Genomic DNA, 17,556 nt, shown 5'->3' with positions numbered 1-17,556 from the left:
ACACCCTCCTTGAGGCTATGCGTAAGTAACTGTCAGTTCAAATGTTCTACATGAAAGTACTTACTGTCATGCATTTCTCTCAAGTGAGGTTCCTAATTATAATTACGAATTACTCAGGTGTTGGCTCTCCGTTTAGTTAAGTACTCAGGGTGGTAATAGTTGAAATTCGTGCCTGTGAGTACGAGCACAGCTCTGCGTGGGTTTTATTTGGAAACACAGTCAGTGATGGCATTATGTACCTAAATTGCATTTTAGTATTATTTCCATTATATTCCATATAATTAAACAACTAATCAGTTGTTTAATTATATGGAATTATGACATAGACATTGAGAACATAAACAGCTCTGAATGTAATCTAAACACAAGGCCTCTTTCCTCTCGGTTGTGTCTTAGTTAAGAGATGCCCTCTGGGTATTTTATAACCTGCCATTGTTGTGGAAGTACAGTATTTTATCTCGGACTTTTGATAAGCCCCAAAATATGGGACTTGTGCTCTGGCCTCTTCATGCCACTCTCTGTTACCCAGGCCCTCGGTAGCTCTATCTTCTGTCAGAATTTTTATCTGTGGGCATTGTGGGATTGTAGCAAATGGGAACTTGAACTAAATAGAAATAACATGCTACAAGCCATAATGGATATTATAATTGAGTTTCCAGGATATAGAAGCCTAATTTTAATCCAAACTCTTTCAGTTTCTGTGAATTCATTCAGCTGCTTTAATATGACTTTCCATTTTCAGAGTTTTCAGTCAAAACTTAATTTCAGGAACACTTAGTATATTTTTCTTCATCTCTTTAAGGAATTATGTAATGTTAGAGCACTTAATTTTACTCAGTACTGCTAAATATTTGGTAGCTTACTTCTCGATAATAAATTCTTAACATGGCAGGAATGTAACATTCAGAACTTGGTTTTTGTCCACTAGTGATATTTTCATTTGACTCTTCTGGAATTAAACTGTTCTATGTACTTAATGTTATTCTTTCAGTAAATTCCAGTAGAGGCTGTGGTTAAGCAGTGATGTGTTAGGCATTGATTCAGTTTTTTTAGTTTTTGAGCATGTGAATAGTCCCACTGGTTTTGGGCTGAGAGCTGTGTTATGGTATACTTACTAACTTCAGAATTTTCATTTCCATGTCTGCAGTTGGTGTATGAGTTTTTCCTGAGGTTTTTGGAGAGCCCAGATTTTCAGCCCAGCATTGCGAAGCGATACATTGACCAGAGATTTGTGCAGCAGGTAAGAGGGGAGTTTTAAAGTTGAAAGTGGGATTTAAAGATCACCTCTCAAGTTTAATTTATCAGATGGACTCTTAAAGCTTTCATGTTGACACAGGGTAAATTTCAGTTGTTCCAGCAGTGGTTTCTGCCAAACACTAAATAAACAGCACATCCTACCACCGGGGCTATATGTAATTAGTAACTTCAGAAACACTTTGTTTTCATTTGCTTTGCAATGCAAGACATTTGGAATTTGTGAAGACAAGTTGTGTTTTTCATGATTTGTAACTTAATTCCAGTCAAATCAACAATGTGCTAATTATATTTTTGTAGTCCTTATGTGTTTGGTTTCTTCACAGTTGTATCATGGGAAAACTTACCGCAAGCTTTTTTCTTGTAAAAAGTTCATTTACTTATTGTACATGAAATGTGTTTCAACACCTTCTTACTTGCGTCTAGATAGTGTAATTCTCTTTGCTATTGTGTATTAACCATGGAAGGAAAATCAAGTAAGAAATTACTAAGGAAAGTCATGCTTTACCGTGCAAAGCAACTACGATCAAGAAAACAAAGTGAGATTTCATGTTAAATATAACTTCTTAGGGAATTACGGTGTAGAATTCCATAACAGTTTTTCGTTCAAGGTGAATTCAGTGGGGATTTTTTTCAACATGTTGAAATATTTGTTTGCCAGATTTTGTTTGTCAAAATACTTGTTTGCCCAGTATGTGAAGAGTGCTGGCAGGCCATCACAATACAGCAATGAAAAATAAAACCATAAGATGGGTGCTTTCCCTCCCTACCTTCAGTGACTGCATTTAATTTCCACTTATTTGATTCTACTGTTCTTGTTTATAAGTGTTTCCTTCTTCTCAGTTTTATTCAACTTACACACAAAATTTAAGCCTGAAGCTGCTGGTGAACTATTGGCTGTGAGTATCCAGTTTACAAATTGACCTCTGGTCCTTAAGAGCAGCATTGCAGAGTTTGTTCCTGACATTTCACTTGATCTTTTTCTACAGTACAAGATAAAGACAATGCAACCAGCAGCTAGCTATATATGGGAAAAAACATGGAGTAGTGACCCTGAGAAATTCCTGCTAAATATAAAATTGAAATGAGCCCGAACCAAGCTCCTGAACAGCTGTTTCCAGTCCCTTGTGCTGCTTGGTACAGACATACCTAAGCTCAGACCTGAGCAGGAGACTCTGGGGACTGCTTGAGCTGTTACTCACTTGCTCAAGGCAGCTAACATTTCTGAATATGCTGTTGCTTGGGCATGCAGGGTTAAAAAAATAACAAAAATTGTGGTCTCATATGGGACTGGAATATTTTTTTTATGTCTTTGAGTGAGCATGGTCTTTTCTGTATCCTTGGAAAACTTTCTACAAGAAAAAAGTGTGTGGAAATTTTGTTAGCTTATTGCAGCATTTAGTCTGTATTAATAGGGAATTGGTTAATAATTACATATCTTGTGATTATTCTTTGACCCCCTCCTTAATTGTAAAATTTCTTGTATAGGAATGCTTTTCTCAGCCATCAAGATAAAAGTACCTTTTTCAGATAAGCAGTAAAGGACTTTAATTAAGAAGTCGTAAATATAAGATATGGATGTGATTCATTCTGATTTCTTAAAGAACAAGTGTAAACCTCTTACTTACAGTTTGATAATCTCATTTTTGCAATTTCAGTTTTATTTGATAGTATAATAGTTACTGGAATGACTTTGGTGTCTGTTGTACACAGGAAAGGAATGAAGTTGATGAGTTTATTTAAAAAAACCATCTTTATTAAAAATGTAATTTTGAAAATCTACTATTGACAGCTAAACAAAATGTACAGTTAAACTGATTCTATTTTTTTCCTAATGTAAACTTGTTAATTAAAGATAAAATTCAAATCAGGTAGTAACAAAACAAAAATCTCAAGTCTTTCAAAAGTAATGAATTTCAATTTAATTTTTAAAGTTGTTGGAGCTCTTTGACAGTGAAGACCCACGAGAACGTGATTTCCTAAAGACAGTTCTTCATAGAATTTATGGAAAATTCCTTGGTTTAAGAGCATTCATCAGGAAACAGATAAACAACATTTTCCTCAGGTATGCTCTGTGTATGTGTGACTAACTTCAGGAATATTTTATCTTGCCTTCATGGTCTGGGTCTGCAGTGATTTATTCTTGAAATAAAAGACCTGGGTTTGGTTTGTGATCTGGCTTTCAAACATTTGAAGCTTAGTAAAGGTTATTTCTTTGGAATCTGATCCTCTGTGTCAATTTTTGATGGTTGTCTTTTTTGCTAACAGGTTTATATATGAAACAGAGCACTTCAATGGTGTTGCTGAACTTCTTGAGATATTAGGAAGGTAAGTTTGATCTCACACAGAAAAAATATAAAATATTATTATGAATGTTTGCTTCAGCTTTTCTGCTTTGGGGATGGAGGGGGGGAAGAGAATTATTACAGTAATGAGTGATGAAGTGCAGTCATGGATAATCTAATACTGTCTGGGTCACCACATGAGTATCAAATTAGGACACAGAGAATAAATTATTCATTTTTCAGTGCAAGTTTTAAAGATGACTGGCAAAAAATGTTTCTCAAGGGTCCTTGTTTGTCAGACCTATCTACTCTTACTTATCTTCTACCTGATAGATGACTTGTTCTTTGATTCAGGAAATGAATGTTAACTTTTGCCCTCATGCTGAATGAAATGCTCTAATCTTCAGACTGGTTTTCCTTCAGTTCTATTCAGGAAAGCCTTGTAAGTGCTAGGGGTTTTTAGTTACCTTTTTTTTTGGATGTTATTTCACTAACTTCAATTTAACTTTGAAGTTTTTCTCTGCTAGTTTGTTTTACTGCCTTTCCAAAACTGCCACAGTAGAAAATTGTATAAGTATTGCTGGTCTAACTGAAAATAAAAATATGGTGAAGCTATTGTGGAACAAATTTTCATGAAAAATCAAGCGAAAGGGATACCATTATTTTCTCAGATTTGCCTGAAATGTAAGGGGCAAAAGAAACTAAACCTTTTCCTGAAGGACTTTTGTCTGTTCTAGAGCTCACCAACTCTTAAATAAAAGATGACTGAATCAATGAGACAATTTGTTTTTAAAGGGAAAGGTTGTTCAACAATCTCAAAACAAGTGTTCAAACTGCACTCTTAAAATTGTGTAATCTCTTCTTTTTTCTCTGCAAGTTGCTAGTGACTGTGAAAAGGTGAAATGGATCAGCTTCCTCATACATCTGTCTAAGCTTTAAAATTTTACAGCAAGACTTACTGTAGATGATTTTATTTAATGGAGGTCATGATAAAAATACTTCAGCTCTCATTTAATGAGTATTATTTAGCTTCTACTGTGGTTCTCTGGTATTCCTGCCAAGAGTCTAAACTCTCATGATACCAGCGTTTTAAAGGTTGTGCACATGTAGAGCTATTTTATGGCTTCAAAATAATCAGGTTTAAAAACTGAATCAGAAATGAAGTTTCACTTGAACTTACAGAAATTCTTGACTTGCTAGGAAAAAAAAATATTTTTTAATAAAAATAAATCCTGCTTATTCATGTTTTCAGTATTATCAATGGTTTTGCACTGCCACTGAAAGCAGAACACAAACAGTTCCTTATGAAAGTTCTGATTCCCATGCATACTGCAAAGGGATTAGCTTTGTTTCATGCACAGGTAAGCTTTTGCCTATTTTTAAGAGTGTTGGGGTTTTTTGTATTTACATTTGAAACTAACGAAATTTAAAGCACTATGTGTTAAAATATCAATATTCCAAAACATTTGCAAATTCAGTTACTTTTTTAAAAAGTCTTCCAGATCTTATATCTAAATGTTGATTTTGAGATAATATTTGGCATATATTACAAGTGAAAGAATGTATGTACCAGTGAGTCAAAGACTTACCAACTGAAGCTGGAAGCTTTTTTGCTTGTAGTCTTGTCACACTTTAAGCTTCATTTAATTCCAGGGCCTTGTGCTCTTATCACTTCCTTTATGTAACTCAAATGCTGTGTGTAAAGGAACCTTGGGCATGGCCAGGTATTTATTTCAGAAGTTTTTTCTCGTTCTAAACCCATACCAGTGATGGGGGGAGGGGGGGGCGGGTGTGGGGGTGGAGAGAGAATGTTGTTGCCATTTATAAATGGTAAAAATGCACAGTAGCTCTCTGGATCAGCCAGAAATTATGTAGATCCATGACACGCTGTCAGAATGCTGCAGTTCTTCAGCTGACTTTGATTCTTATACTTGCCACAGACATTCAGCATTTCATTTGAGGAATAATCTGTATCCTTTCCAGACATATGGCACTTCAAGTATTGAATATAGTTGATGCAAACTTGGAAGTAATTCTGCTGTGACTAATTAAAACTTGCTTTGTAACTTAGCTCACTAATACAGCTCTTACAGACTAAAGATACAAGAAAATGGGTTTCTAATTAAAGTGAAATCGTTATGGCTGTAGAGCCTACAAACAGGAGCAAGTGAAGAGCTCACTTAATTCCTAATTCTCATATGAAGTTTTAAATTAATCAAATCACTTGTCTTCGTGCTTTATTGCCTTGCTGTTCCATGGTATCAGTCAGTGAAATGAAAGGGCCCAGTCACCTCCCAGAGGTGTTCTCACTGACAGATCAGTACAGCAAGCTGCCCTTTTTTTTCTGGGATACATTTAATTCAGTTCCTGGGTACCTGAAAGGGCTCTATTAATTCAGCTGTACCTGAAAGTAGCATTTGTCCTGCTGAGCAGGCCACTCTGTCCCTTCCTAAAACACCAGTGCCAGGTGCACACACAGCACCGTGTGTTCCTGGTTTCGTTTTATGCCAAAGGTTTAAGCCAGTGTTAAATCTGCATTGCAATCCCAAGTGGCCTGGTTGCTTTGTTGCTGAGTAAAGTATAGCCTACCCTTAAAAGTTAAAGCCTTCAAGATGAAATAAGCTTGAGTCTGTGTCTTTGAACAGTAAAGCATTACTGTACTGTATATATATGTATAATGGGATTTTATGAGATTAATGTGTGACATTTATTATTTTTTGAGTCTATACAAATGCATCAGTAGCCTATGGGCAAAAAGAAATAAATTAGACCTGTTGCAATTACAGCATTGTAATTATCTGCTTTGGCATAACAGATTAAAAAAAAAAGAAAGGGAGGGCTTAAATTCAAGCATCCTGAGTATTGAAATGTGATGCATATTACATAATTTTTGTCTTTGCTTTATATTGTGAAATACTGTGACTTTTTAAAATCAGTCTTAATAGAATCTAGGATTGTAACTAGTTCAGTAATAGGATTATTGTATGGTTTCTTCATGGGATGGTTGTTTACTTACTCAACTATGTGCTAAGTAACTAAACTCTAAGTGATTATATAACATCAAATATCCTTGGCCTGAGCAGGCCCTGCACAGAAACCACGAGAGGCTGGGAGAGCAGTGCTGGTGACTTCATCACATTGTGCTTCCCCACTTCTTCCACCTTTCCACAGGCACTTGTTGGCCATTGCTGCATTGGGACTGGACATTCAGCTGGACAACAGCTGCCTGATCTCTTGTGGCCTTGCAATATGTTAAAATTCTTTCACTTGTAATCTTACCACTGAATGTTGTGTGCTGTAGATGTCTGGTACCTGAGCAATGTGCAATGTGTGCTCAGTCAAACCTGTGTTAACTTGGTTTTTTACTGGAAGTACGGCCCTTTTTTTACCCCAATATAGATGTTTGAAAGTGATAGCTTTGTAATGTTAATACAGGAGTTGATGTTAAGAAAAATCTGTCTGCATATGGGATATGAGTTAGGGAAATATCTGCCAAACTTGAAAATAATTTTCTAGGTTGAAAAGAAATGATTTTTGGTGAGCAGGAAGTTTCTTTTAAGATAGACCAGGCTGTATATCTTGCTGCTTTAATTGCTGTTTTGTTTAGTTTGGACTAAAATGAAATGGCTGTGTAAGGGTGTCTTAGGTTGGGTTCCCCCCACGATCTGAAGTGCTTGCATTAGAAGTTGTGATACTTAGTAATGCTGCAATGTCTAAACAGTGTCTGCTTAAACTAAATAACCATATGACTTACATTCTAGCTCGCCTATTGTGTTGTACAGTTCCTGGAAAAAGATACAACTTTAACAGAGCCTGTAAGTGTTTTTCAGTTGGATGTCTTTCTATTTTTAATTTCAATTAAATATTTCAGTGTAACCTGTTGAATTGTACAGCAGTGCTGTGCTATCCTGATTAAAGATCTATAGGTGGGATTTTTGGGGTGAGGGGGAGGGGCGGTAGAAGATGAAATCTAGGATAGTTAAGAAAATTCTGGGTTTGAAAGGGCACTTGTGTCTTAAACTGTGGCCAAGATAGGGCACAGATTTAACTAAAAGTTTGAACTGCTGGTATCATGCAAACTACCCCAAATGAGAAAGCATGTAATGGCTATATTCTCTCTTCATAAAAATTAAAATTTCAATGTTTTTGGTACTGATTGCTTATGCTTAGCCACTGCATGAAGTTGAAATATTTTAGGGAATAAACAATCCCAAAATAAAAGTTGAAAAGAATAACAACACTTCATTTAGACAGAAAGACCTCTGAAATTCCAAATGTGGTGTTTCTGTCCTGCTTCTTCAGTTCCTAGGGTGGCTCTTGGCAGTCAGAATTGAGGTGCTTCAGGCATCTGTGGCTTTTGCCAGACTGAGTCTCCTGTGATACGTATTGACAGCTCAGCTAAAAAGGGTTTATGCACAGGCCTTGGCAGGGCCCATGAAGAAGAAACAGAGGCTCAGGGCAGTGCAGCAGCTCATGAGAACACAGAGTGATGTCAGGCCATCTATAAAATAAACTGGTTTTAGCTGGACAATCAGGAATCTCTCCATTAGGGGTATGTTGATATTTATATACTTTACCCCTTTTCTGACAGAAAAATGAAGAGCTTATGCAAGACCTAAATTTTTCTTCTATAAAGAAAAAAAGATAAACAGCTTTGGGAAAACAGCATTGATCTTCTCTGAGTGGTCTTTCAGTGGAAGCTTGTTTCCAGCACAGCCACTTCAGCACTGATGTTCCTCATCAGCTGACCAGTTGCTCTGTAGGTGGTGGAGCATGTCTGTGGATTTGCCTTGTGTGCTTGAAGCATCTTGTTTCCCCCCCGTGCTGCAGTGTTCCCAGTCACACTGGTCAATAAGCTGGTTTTGTGGGATAGGGCGAGGAGAAAAGAATTGTGTAACCCATATTCCTTAAGCCAAGTGAGGAAACAACGCAGGCATTTTGACAGTTAAAGTTGACATGTGAGCAGAAAATGTGTAGTGTTACATAAAAACCTGCAAGGTTGAATGAAGTGACAGCGTGACAAAGTCAGAACTTCCTGACAGAAATGTATCGAAGTGTGGTGCAGGATCCAAGCCTAAACTGCTGTGAGGACTTTAGAGCAGTGCCACAGTGCAATTCTGAGGCTGGGCTGGACTGTAGTCTGTACAATTGTGGTTGCTTCTTAATCAGTTAAAGGTGAATTCAGGCTGGAGAAGACACAAGAACTCACTGCAGAGTCACTGCCTGTGTTTGGTTTGGTTGTTACTCTGGATATATAGTAAAAGTTGCTTTATAAAGGAATCAAAGTTAATAAGAAGTGAAGCTTTAAGAAACTTTCTGAAATGCTTGAAAAGTAAATGTTAAAATTTGGGGCAACTGCTGAGATAGCATTGGAAATTTTTCTTGGCTTTAGGTCAAGTAATATTTTAAGAACTCCATCAGAAGGCTGTCTCACACATACCTTACTGTTATTTTTCTGGCAGGAATTGTCACTCAGGGTCAGTTTGGAGGACATTCAATCTGAGCTCTTGTAGCTATGGTAGTCTGCCTCAGGTCAGGCCTGATGTTTGCAGAGCTGACAAGAGGAGTTTGTTACCTAACCCTGCTGAGTGCAGTGGCCTTTACATGGAAGAAATCAGGCTAAATGAGCAGTCCTTGTACATGAGTTAAGTTTTCCAGCAGGTGCCTATGTTGTAAGCCACTTTATGGGAATCCTGTAGCTCAGGGAAGAATATTAATATTAATAATATGTAGTAAGAGCAGCAATCCATGAACATAAATGTGCAGCTATCAGCTTTTTAATATAAAAGCATAGTCAAGCTGGAAACTGATACTCCAGCAAGGAGGAGCAAGGAATAGGTATCCTGTTGAGGTGTGCACTGTTATACTCAGAACATGTCACTTCTTCATTGAGAATATGGGTCTCTCTAGCAAAGTGTATTCAAAAGTTCTTGCAGTAACATGTTCTGGAAAGTGCACTTCAGTCACATTAACTTCTTCTCTGGAAAGCCACTTTTGATAGTACATGTAGTTGTTAATAAAGCAGCCAGCTGGAAAGCTGAAGGAAAAAAATCAATATGGCAAAAAGCAAATATGGAAGGATTCAAATAACTGAGTAATTTTGCCTTTGGGTATGATCCGTTAGGTGCTGTTGTATCATAAAAAAATAGAGGTCCTTTCCTTGGAATGAAAGTTGATAAGGCTCTGAGAATGTTTCTGCTTCTGGAACATAGTTACAGCTTTTTTTTTTTCCTTTTTTAAAGCCAGCATTCATTTTGTAATGTAGATGCCATGTGAGATGTTTATTTCTAGGAAAAAATGCCTCCAGCCGTTCTTTGCTGTATTCCCTTCATTCCTCTTGGGGGCTGTACTTTCCAATTAATTTTCCTAAAGGGTTGTTTTTTCCAGTCTTGTGTAAGGTAGTTTCAAATGTAGATACTAGAATACATTTCCTCTGTAAGTTCACATCTTTCTTACTTTAGTTTCCAGTCTAACATGTCAAATTGTAGCAGGGAAAAGGAAGAGTTGGAGGCCATGGCTCCTCTGTAGAGCCCTGTCAGCAGATACTGTTTCCTCTCGGGCTTCAAACCTTTGATGCCAAGGCAGGTGCTCCCCAAAGTATGGATGAGTAGAAGACAAAAAATATTCTGGGAGATTTAGCTGCAGGGGGGTTACCTTCACTTTGTGGTGCTTTGATGTAATCAAATGTAAGTACTGGGATGGGAGCAGAGTGTGTGTGGATAATCACAGGCACACAAAGCCATAAGGGTCTAAGTTATTCTGGTAACCTAAACAAGACAAACATTTAAATGAGTGTTTATTCAGTTTTCATTGAACCACTGGATAAGGAAAAGCAAACCAGTACTTCTTTCATCTTCTCAAGTATAAAAAGAAACTTGTTCTGCTTTAACTTGTTTGTATTTTTCATACAGGTAATCAGAGGACTGCTCAAATTTTGGCCAAAAACATGCAGTCAGAAAGAGGTTGGTTTTGTGTCTTGTTTCTAGTGTCTGCTGTGATGTAAAATGTTGTGGGGCAGGTTCCCAAACCTTCTCTCTGCTGTGCTCTTCAAGAGATCTTGCAGAAAACTTGCAGTTCTTAAAGCTTCTTGAGGCACTCACCTTTGTCATGTGACTCAGTTTCTTCTCTGTAGTTAAAATGAGTTTAAAAACCAGGAGTTTGATTTATCCCACCAGATTCCATCCCCAACAACTCTTTAAAAGTGGGTCCCTTAACAATGTTGTCTCTGTTTCTGCAAGTGGTGATAAATTTTTATGTGCTAGCTACACAGAGTTCTGCTGGTTGCAATTTTATATGGGAATTAACTACTTATCACTTCAAAAGCTACTTTGGTAATCTCTGATAATCTCTGCAACCATTCTTTAAATAAGATGCCCTAATTTTTCTTTTTAACTGTAAAAAAAATCCCCCATTTTCTGCAGAAGCAGTTTGGTGAAGCATTCAGTATTTACACAAAAGAAGTCCAAGAGGAGAGCTGTAACTTGGTAGCTGAGAGTGAAGATTGACTTCTTTTAGGCTGCAACACTCCTGTGAATGTCTAAATGTCTTGTAACGACACACAGAGTTCCTTGCAGATTCATGACTAATGTATAAGATGTATTTTGTTTGCTTCTGTTTACAATGGTGATATAAAACATTCTCATCCTTTTTTTCTTTCTCAACAAACAGGTCATGTTTTTAGGTGAAATTGAAGAAATCCTAGATGTTATAGAACCAACACAATTCAAAAAAATAGAAGAGCCTTTATTTAAGCAAATATCCAAGAGTGTGTCAAGTTCACATTTTCAGGTAAATAAGCATAAAAAAAACCCCAGACAAACCTTGTGGTAACTTATTTTATGGTTGTTATGAACCCCTAACTTTGTGTTTCAGGTTGCAGAAAGAGCTTTGTACTTCTGGAATAACGAATATATTCTTAGCCTGATTGAGGAGAACATTGATAAAATTCTACCAATTATGTTTGGCAGTTTGTACAAGATCTCCAAAGAACACTGGAATCCGTATGTAGCATTTCCCTTCATCTGTAAATAAACTGTCCACTGTTTCAGGCTTGGATTGGGAGCTTGTAAATGTGGCTTCATTTTTACTTAAACCAGGTTAAATCCATGGCATTCTGGGTGTTAAATGGAGTGTCACTTTCAGCTATATTGTGCTTTCACTGTTCTGCATTTTTATGATGGAGACCTGGAATTTATTGAAAAAGTGTGAGGAAACTGAATGATGGTCTTCATATCGTAATCACATCTGATCCTATGTGTTACTTCAAAATGCAAATTAATGTTACTTAGACCAAAACCATTTCCAAGGGTTGCTTCTATTTATGCTTTGCTGTCCTTTAATACTTCAGATGAATACAGTTGTCTGTGTCTTCATAAGTATTTATTGCTGCCCAGTGAGACAAGAAGGGGAAAAGATCCTATCAGAGAAGAGCAACGCTTATAAAGGATGGTAGGGCTGAGAAATGAGTGACTGCTTCATTTTATATTTAGTGCCACAAGTTAAATATTGGTATTCCTGTGTTTGAAAGAAGCAGTAATGGTACTGAAATACTGAAAAGCAAAGCTTGCTGGTGCCAGCACCTTGAATTAAGTTGGAAGTCAATGTGCAGAATGTAAAGCTTGTACAGGCAAAAGCGAGGGTGAGCAGGAGCCTCCCACAGCCCTGGAGTAAAACAGATGTCCTGATTTAAGCCCATGGAGGCTTTGCAATTATTCTGGGTTTATGTAGATGGTCTGTCTAGTTGCAAACGTAGCAACTAACACTGAATATAAACTTTGGGGAATAGTCCTTGGAGCATCAATATATTTGGGACCTCAACAAATCTGGAGGATGTCCCTCTTTCTCTGTCTGCAGCCAGAAGTTGCCCTTTATGAAGGAAGTAAAAGACATAGGATAATTGCCTACTTGAGGACAAGGAAGTTTGGGGAAAAAAGTCTAATCCTTTGATGCTAATCTGTTTTGGAGGACAGCAAAACATGCTTTTATCCATCTGGCTGTCTGATACGGACTCAATTACTTGCTTAAAATCGAACTTTTCCTCTCAGAAAACCAAAGCCTTAAATAGGCTTTTGACCTCAAACCACATGAAAGCCAGGATACAAAAAACCACCAAGTTAAAAAAATAAGTGTGTAACAGGCAAAGGACACTGTGCATTTTGAATGAGCACAAGGCTCTGATGAGCACCTGGGAGGTTTCCTAGTGCCACGATGCACAGAGAGCACTGAAAAGGCAAACTTCCTTCTTTGGTTACTTCCTTAGGGGTTTTTTTGACTCCTTTTTCAAGGTCACAGGGCTGCAGCTTTGCACTCAGTGGGGAACTGTCAGGGAGGGAGAAGACAGGGAAGACAGTTTACCTGCTTTTTGATTAATGATAAGATCAATGACAGGCATTTTAATGTTTAATTTTATTTGGTTTTTTATTTCTTTGTATAAATATGGGTGGGTTTAAAGGAGATAACACAATGTTCAACATTGTTTATTGAAATATGAATGTTTCACAAAAAGAAGGGCAGTGCAGGAATACAGGCAGCCATGTAACAGACAGCCAGTGTTGCTCAAGCTGTTGAGTTTCTTAAGGAAACTGAGGTACTCAAATCCATTATCTGATGTTCATGATTCTAGTTCTCTAGCAAGACTCTTGCTGCCCAGAAACACTGCTGGGAGAGCTTTGCATGGCTGTGCTAAACCACACTAAGCCTGTGGTTTGTCTGCTGTTTCTTGAAGCTAGGAGCCAGAAGTTTTATTTTTCTAGACTCTCATATTTCATTGCTCAAATATTACAAAGTTGTTGTTAAAACTTGGTTTATTAAAGGTTCACATAATTGAATGGCTTTGAAGTACAGCCACAGCATGAATAATTTTATATCCTGTGCAATTACAGAAGTCAGGAATTGAAGGTTAAATAGCCATTTCAAAAAATGTTTAACTATACTATAATTTCCTCTGTAAATTAATAAAATGGAAAGGATTTTGTTTCAGAAACTCCCTGACGTTAGAGTAGTGTCTTGAATAAGAAGCTCAGAATCCAAAAAAGAAATCAAGTGCTTGTTTTCTGAAGTTAATTTTGTCACTGAGTAAATCTAATGGCTGTGCTCCTTCTGTTTCAGAACCATTGTGGCACTGGTGTACAACGTGCTGAAAACCCTGATGGAAATGAATGGCAAGCTTTTCGATGAACTCACAAGCTCATACAAAGCAGAAAGGCAAAGGTACTGAGCCTTTTTCCAAGTTCCCCCTGCTGAGTCTGTGTCCAGGCTGTCACTTTGGATGTTGCTTTGCTGTTGTGGCTGCAGGGCTCTGCAGTGGAGCTGTTTGGTGCTGGCTGTCCCGTGCCTGAGGCAGTGCCTGGCAGTGCCGTGGGGGAGCTGAGCCCAGGGAGGGGACAGGAAGGCCCCAGCTCCCCATCCTGCCTGGGCAGGGAAGGTGCTCTCTCCTGTGTGGTGAAATCGGGCTCAGCTGCTGCTGGCTGTGCTGCCTCAGGTGTCTGGAGAGAATGGAGCTGGAGAACTCTTCCTAGCTCAGCAAAAACATCTCTTACTGTACTAACCTACTAAGCAGCACTGTTGGAGTCAGGGAGGCAGCTGAGACCACTGCCAAGCTTGCAGTAGCCGTGTTCTTCACTTCCCAAAGATGCTCAATCCCTTAATTTGTGTGCATGTGATAAAAAAAACCTCCTTAAAACTGCAGCCATCTGTGCAAAGCCACCCTACAGCAATTGTCTGCATTTGCTGAAGCAATGGTACAGTTTCACCACTCATTATTACTGATTTGTTATGCTCACTTTTTAATTGAGGAAACTGTAACTGCCTCTAAATACAGCTTTGGAGAAAAGCTTGAAAGAGGAATTGGTAGACACAAGTCACAGTTAAGTGACTGTGTCTCAGCTTGTGCTTAAAACACATCTGAAATTCATCTTTCACTCTTTTGTACAGAGAGAAAAAGAAAGAATTGGAACGTGAAGAGTTGTGGAGAAGGTTGGAGGAGTTAAAGCTCAAGAAGGCAATGGCAGAAAAGCAGAACAGCACTCACAACGTGCTCAATGCACACAATACAAGTGCCAAATAAAAGAAATGACCACCTCTACTCGGCAGACATTCTTTTTTTTGTACCCTTTTGAAATATATAAGGATTTGCAAAAGAAACCTCATCAGTATAATAGAAACAGCCAATTTTTTTCTCTGGCAAATGTAAAGATTTGAATTTAAATACAGTTAAGTGATGTCATTACCACAACATATTGTAAATTTGTCTAATTGATATACTGTCACTTCCAATGTTTCATAGAACTGAATTATCATCCTTAATGAGTGAAATAATTACGGGAGTGGTGCGAATTATGACTTGAATTTTTGATTGTGTTGCACATAGGTGGTATAGTTTGCTACGTACACATTTTCCTTGTTTTATATGTGCTTTTCACATTGCTGCATACTTTGGTTAAGGTGATAGAAAAGGCTTCTAGTTGTGCTGTACTTTCTCAAATAAAACCAAGGTACGTTACCAGTAACTTGAGATATTCAGTATATGCCCCTTACAGCATTGAAAGGAACTCGGATACAGCGCCGTCCTTGAATTCCTGATTGGATTCAGATTTAGATTTACACAATGCTCACTTTAGAAAGGAGGTGAAGTAGGGAGAGAATCAGCTGCAACAGGTTGGGGTGGCCAGTGCCTCCACTCCTGCTGCCTCTTGGGTCCTGGGCTCATTAGGGATTTCCTCCTGCTACAGCTGAGGATGGAGCTTCCTCTGGAGAGCCCATCAATGATGCTCCTCATCAGCCCAAGGACACTCCAGTGGTGCAGTCTAGGAGAGACCCATCTTGGATGTTTCTGTGTTAGTTTTAGCATCTCATGGACTGAAGAATGAGACCAAAATTGAAATTATTTTTTTTTCAGTAAGGAAGGAAGGATGTCAAGAAAGAGTTCCTTGTTTTCTTTAAAGAAAATGCAGTCTGTTTCTTAAAGGTGGAAAGTTGGCAATAGAAGTCTTGTCTGTTTACTTGATCAAGTATTTTTTTCACATCTTTTATCAGAGTACCATTCCAATCTCTTAAATTGCAGTTGTGTGGAAAAATTTTGTAATGAAAGATCTTTGGGGAATTGAGCAGCATTCAATAAAGTCTTTATGTTTGTATTTAGTGCTGTACCTCACATCTTTGTATTTATGAAGACCAGGAGAATTAGAATGGCTGTTACAACCAACCTTTTTAACTGTACAATCTGGCTTTTCATGGAGTGGCAGAAGTGGGGAAGTCCCTGCTATACTGTTTGAGTCATGTGTATTACACTTACTGTTGCTTTGTTTTGTCTCTAGGTAGTTGTTTCACAGAGGGTGTGGGACTAGCACTGCCTAAAGGGCCTTGTACTCCCAACTGCTCTGTTGGATCAATCCAATTAGCTGCTCCTCTCTGTCAGTTTTACATAAGAAGAGCAGTGAATCAGCTGCCCAAAGTAACTTCCATGGTAGCTGGCAGCCCAGAATTTAGGGGGGAAAAACCCCTTCACCTTTCATGGCCCTTCTTGCAGGGAGAGGACAATCACACTGGCACAGCTCACCTCGGTTTAGTGCTTTAGTGCCTTTTTGCCCTTAGAAGAATGAAGTTCCCAGTGTGTGACAAGCTTTGCTCAGCTGTCCTAGAGCCTGAAGGAAATAACACAAATGTTGGAGAATCAAACACATTGCAGGGGTTCAAGGAACAAATCACTGGCAGTTGTAGTTGTTACAAGTTTTTCCAAAAGTTACAAATACGGACATCAGGCTTAGGTAACAGAAACAACACAGGAGCTGTAAGATACCCTTCCAAATTGTGCAACACTTGCTGTCAGAATCACTCCTATAAATAGGTATGTAAAAGAAAGGTTTCTTGGCTGGGATCACTGGCCTGCTCTTGTAACATTTCCTTATAAAACAAAACATCTTGACAGCTGAGATGTAGTGACTGAAGTGGACTGCTGGGGATTTTATTGAGGGGGGGAAAAAAGTACATACTGCAAAAAGGAGTTTATCCTTCATTTAATGATGCTTTCTACTCACCCCACAGCTGCAGCTAACTTACCTTCCAACTTGCCTGCTCTGACCTCACTAGCAAAAAAAAAAGGAAGAAAAAATGTAGTAGGTTCCATCAATCCATCAGTACCTGTTCAAATTGTTTAAATCCTTTTTTTTTTTTTTTTTTTTTGTAAAATCCTAGAAATAGCTGCTGTAATATCATTTGTTCAAGGCACAGTTGGGTATTTCTCTGGCAGTGAGGCATTAAGAAAGGTCAGTTTTCATAGCACAGGCTCTTAGGTAGCAAAGTCAGTGGAGGTTTTCTTACTGTGGAAGGGTTAAGTGGGGATTTTATCCACCCCCCCACAGCCTCTGCCTGGTTTCTGTCCTGTTCCCCATCGCCCAGGGATGGAGTGGCTCTGTCTGCTTCAGCCATGCAGTGTTTGGCCTTTGCTGCTCCCATCCAGTTCAATCTCATTCCCTTGCTGTGCTCTTGGCTGAGCTGTTCAGGAGCCATCATTGTGAGGTACTGAAGATAAGGTGGGGACTGGACACCACTTGTCTCCCATACAAACATCTTTGTCCCCTGACTAAACACTTTCCTCCTAACAGGCAGTGCTGCTGTTCTGCTTATTTTACTACAATGAGTTGTTGCTCCCCTGTTTAAGGCTGTGTCTGGTCAATGATGTGCCTTAATTTGCTCTGGAAATCAGCTGAAAGTAATAAATTTTGTCCCAAAAGCTGCCTCAGTTGCCAAAAACAACGAAGAAAGGTAAGGGGTTACTTTTGATACACTTACTCCTCTGAGTACTCTGCTGGAAGAGGAAGGAAGAAGCAAACTGTGACTTGGCATCCTTGCAGCAAAGCCTTCAGAGCAAACACACAGTGGTGCCCTGCTCCCTGTAGACTCCACAAGTCCAAGTCAGGCATCTCAACTAACAAAGGACTTATAAGGAAGAAAAAGACACCACCACCCCAGCACACTTGGTGAGCAGGCATTCCCCACAGAACAGAGAATCACAGTTCCA

At 38.5% G+C, this 17,556-nt stretch overlaps 1 protein-coding gene across 2 annotated transcripts in view; it reads left to right on the top strand.

The window, feature by feature from the left end:
- Positions 1-15,673, top strand: part of PPP2R5A (protein phosphatase 2 regulatory subunit B'alpha) — a 42,739-nt gene extending 27,066 nt beyond the window's left edge. The window contains exons 4-13 of one of the 2 annotated variants that reach the window (XM_082276809.1): positions 1,148-1,240; positions 3,189-3,319; positions 3,523-3,582; positions 4,792-4,900; positions 7,301-7,354; positions 10,451-10,501; positions 11,208-11,327; positions 11,412-11,539; positions 13,647-13,748; positions 14,472-15,673. In XM_082276809.1, coding sequence (XP_082132935.1) covers positions 1,148-1,240; positions 3,189-3,319; positions 3,523-3,582; positions 4,792-4,900; positions 7,301-7,354; positions 10,451-10,501; positions 11,208-11,327; positions 11,412-11,539; positions 13,647-13,748; positions 14,472-14,604 — 981 coding nt within the window. In that variant the 3' untranslated portion in view covers positions 14,605-15,673. The remainder of the gene's footprint in view (positions 1-1,147; positions 1,241-3,188; positions 3,320-3,522; positions 3,583-4,791; positions 4,901-7,300; positions 7,355-10,450; positions 10,502-11,207; positions 11,328-11,411; positions 11,540-13,646; positions 13,749-14,471) is intronic. The other variant, XM_082276810.1, reaches the window with a different exon arrangement.
- The last annotated feature ends 1,883 nt before the right edge of the window (positions 15,674-17,556 follow it).

This window comes from Coloeus monedula, assembly GCF_965178545.1.
Source record: "Coloeus monedula genome assembly, chromosome: 2".
Classification (NCBI taxonomy): domain Eukaryota; kingdom Metazoa; phylum Chordata; class Aves; order Passeriformes; family Corvidae; genus Coloeus; species Coloeus monedula.
This window is presented reverse-complemented; position numbering and strand designations above follow the sequence as displayed.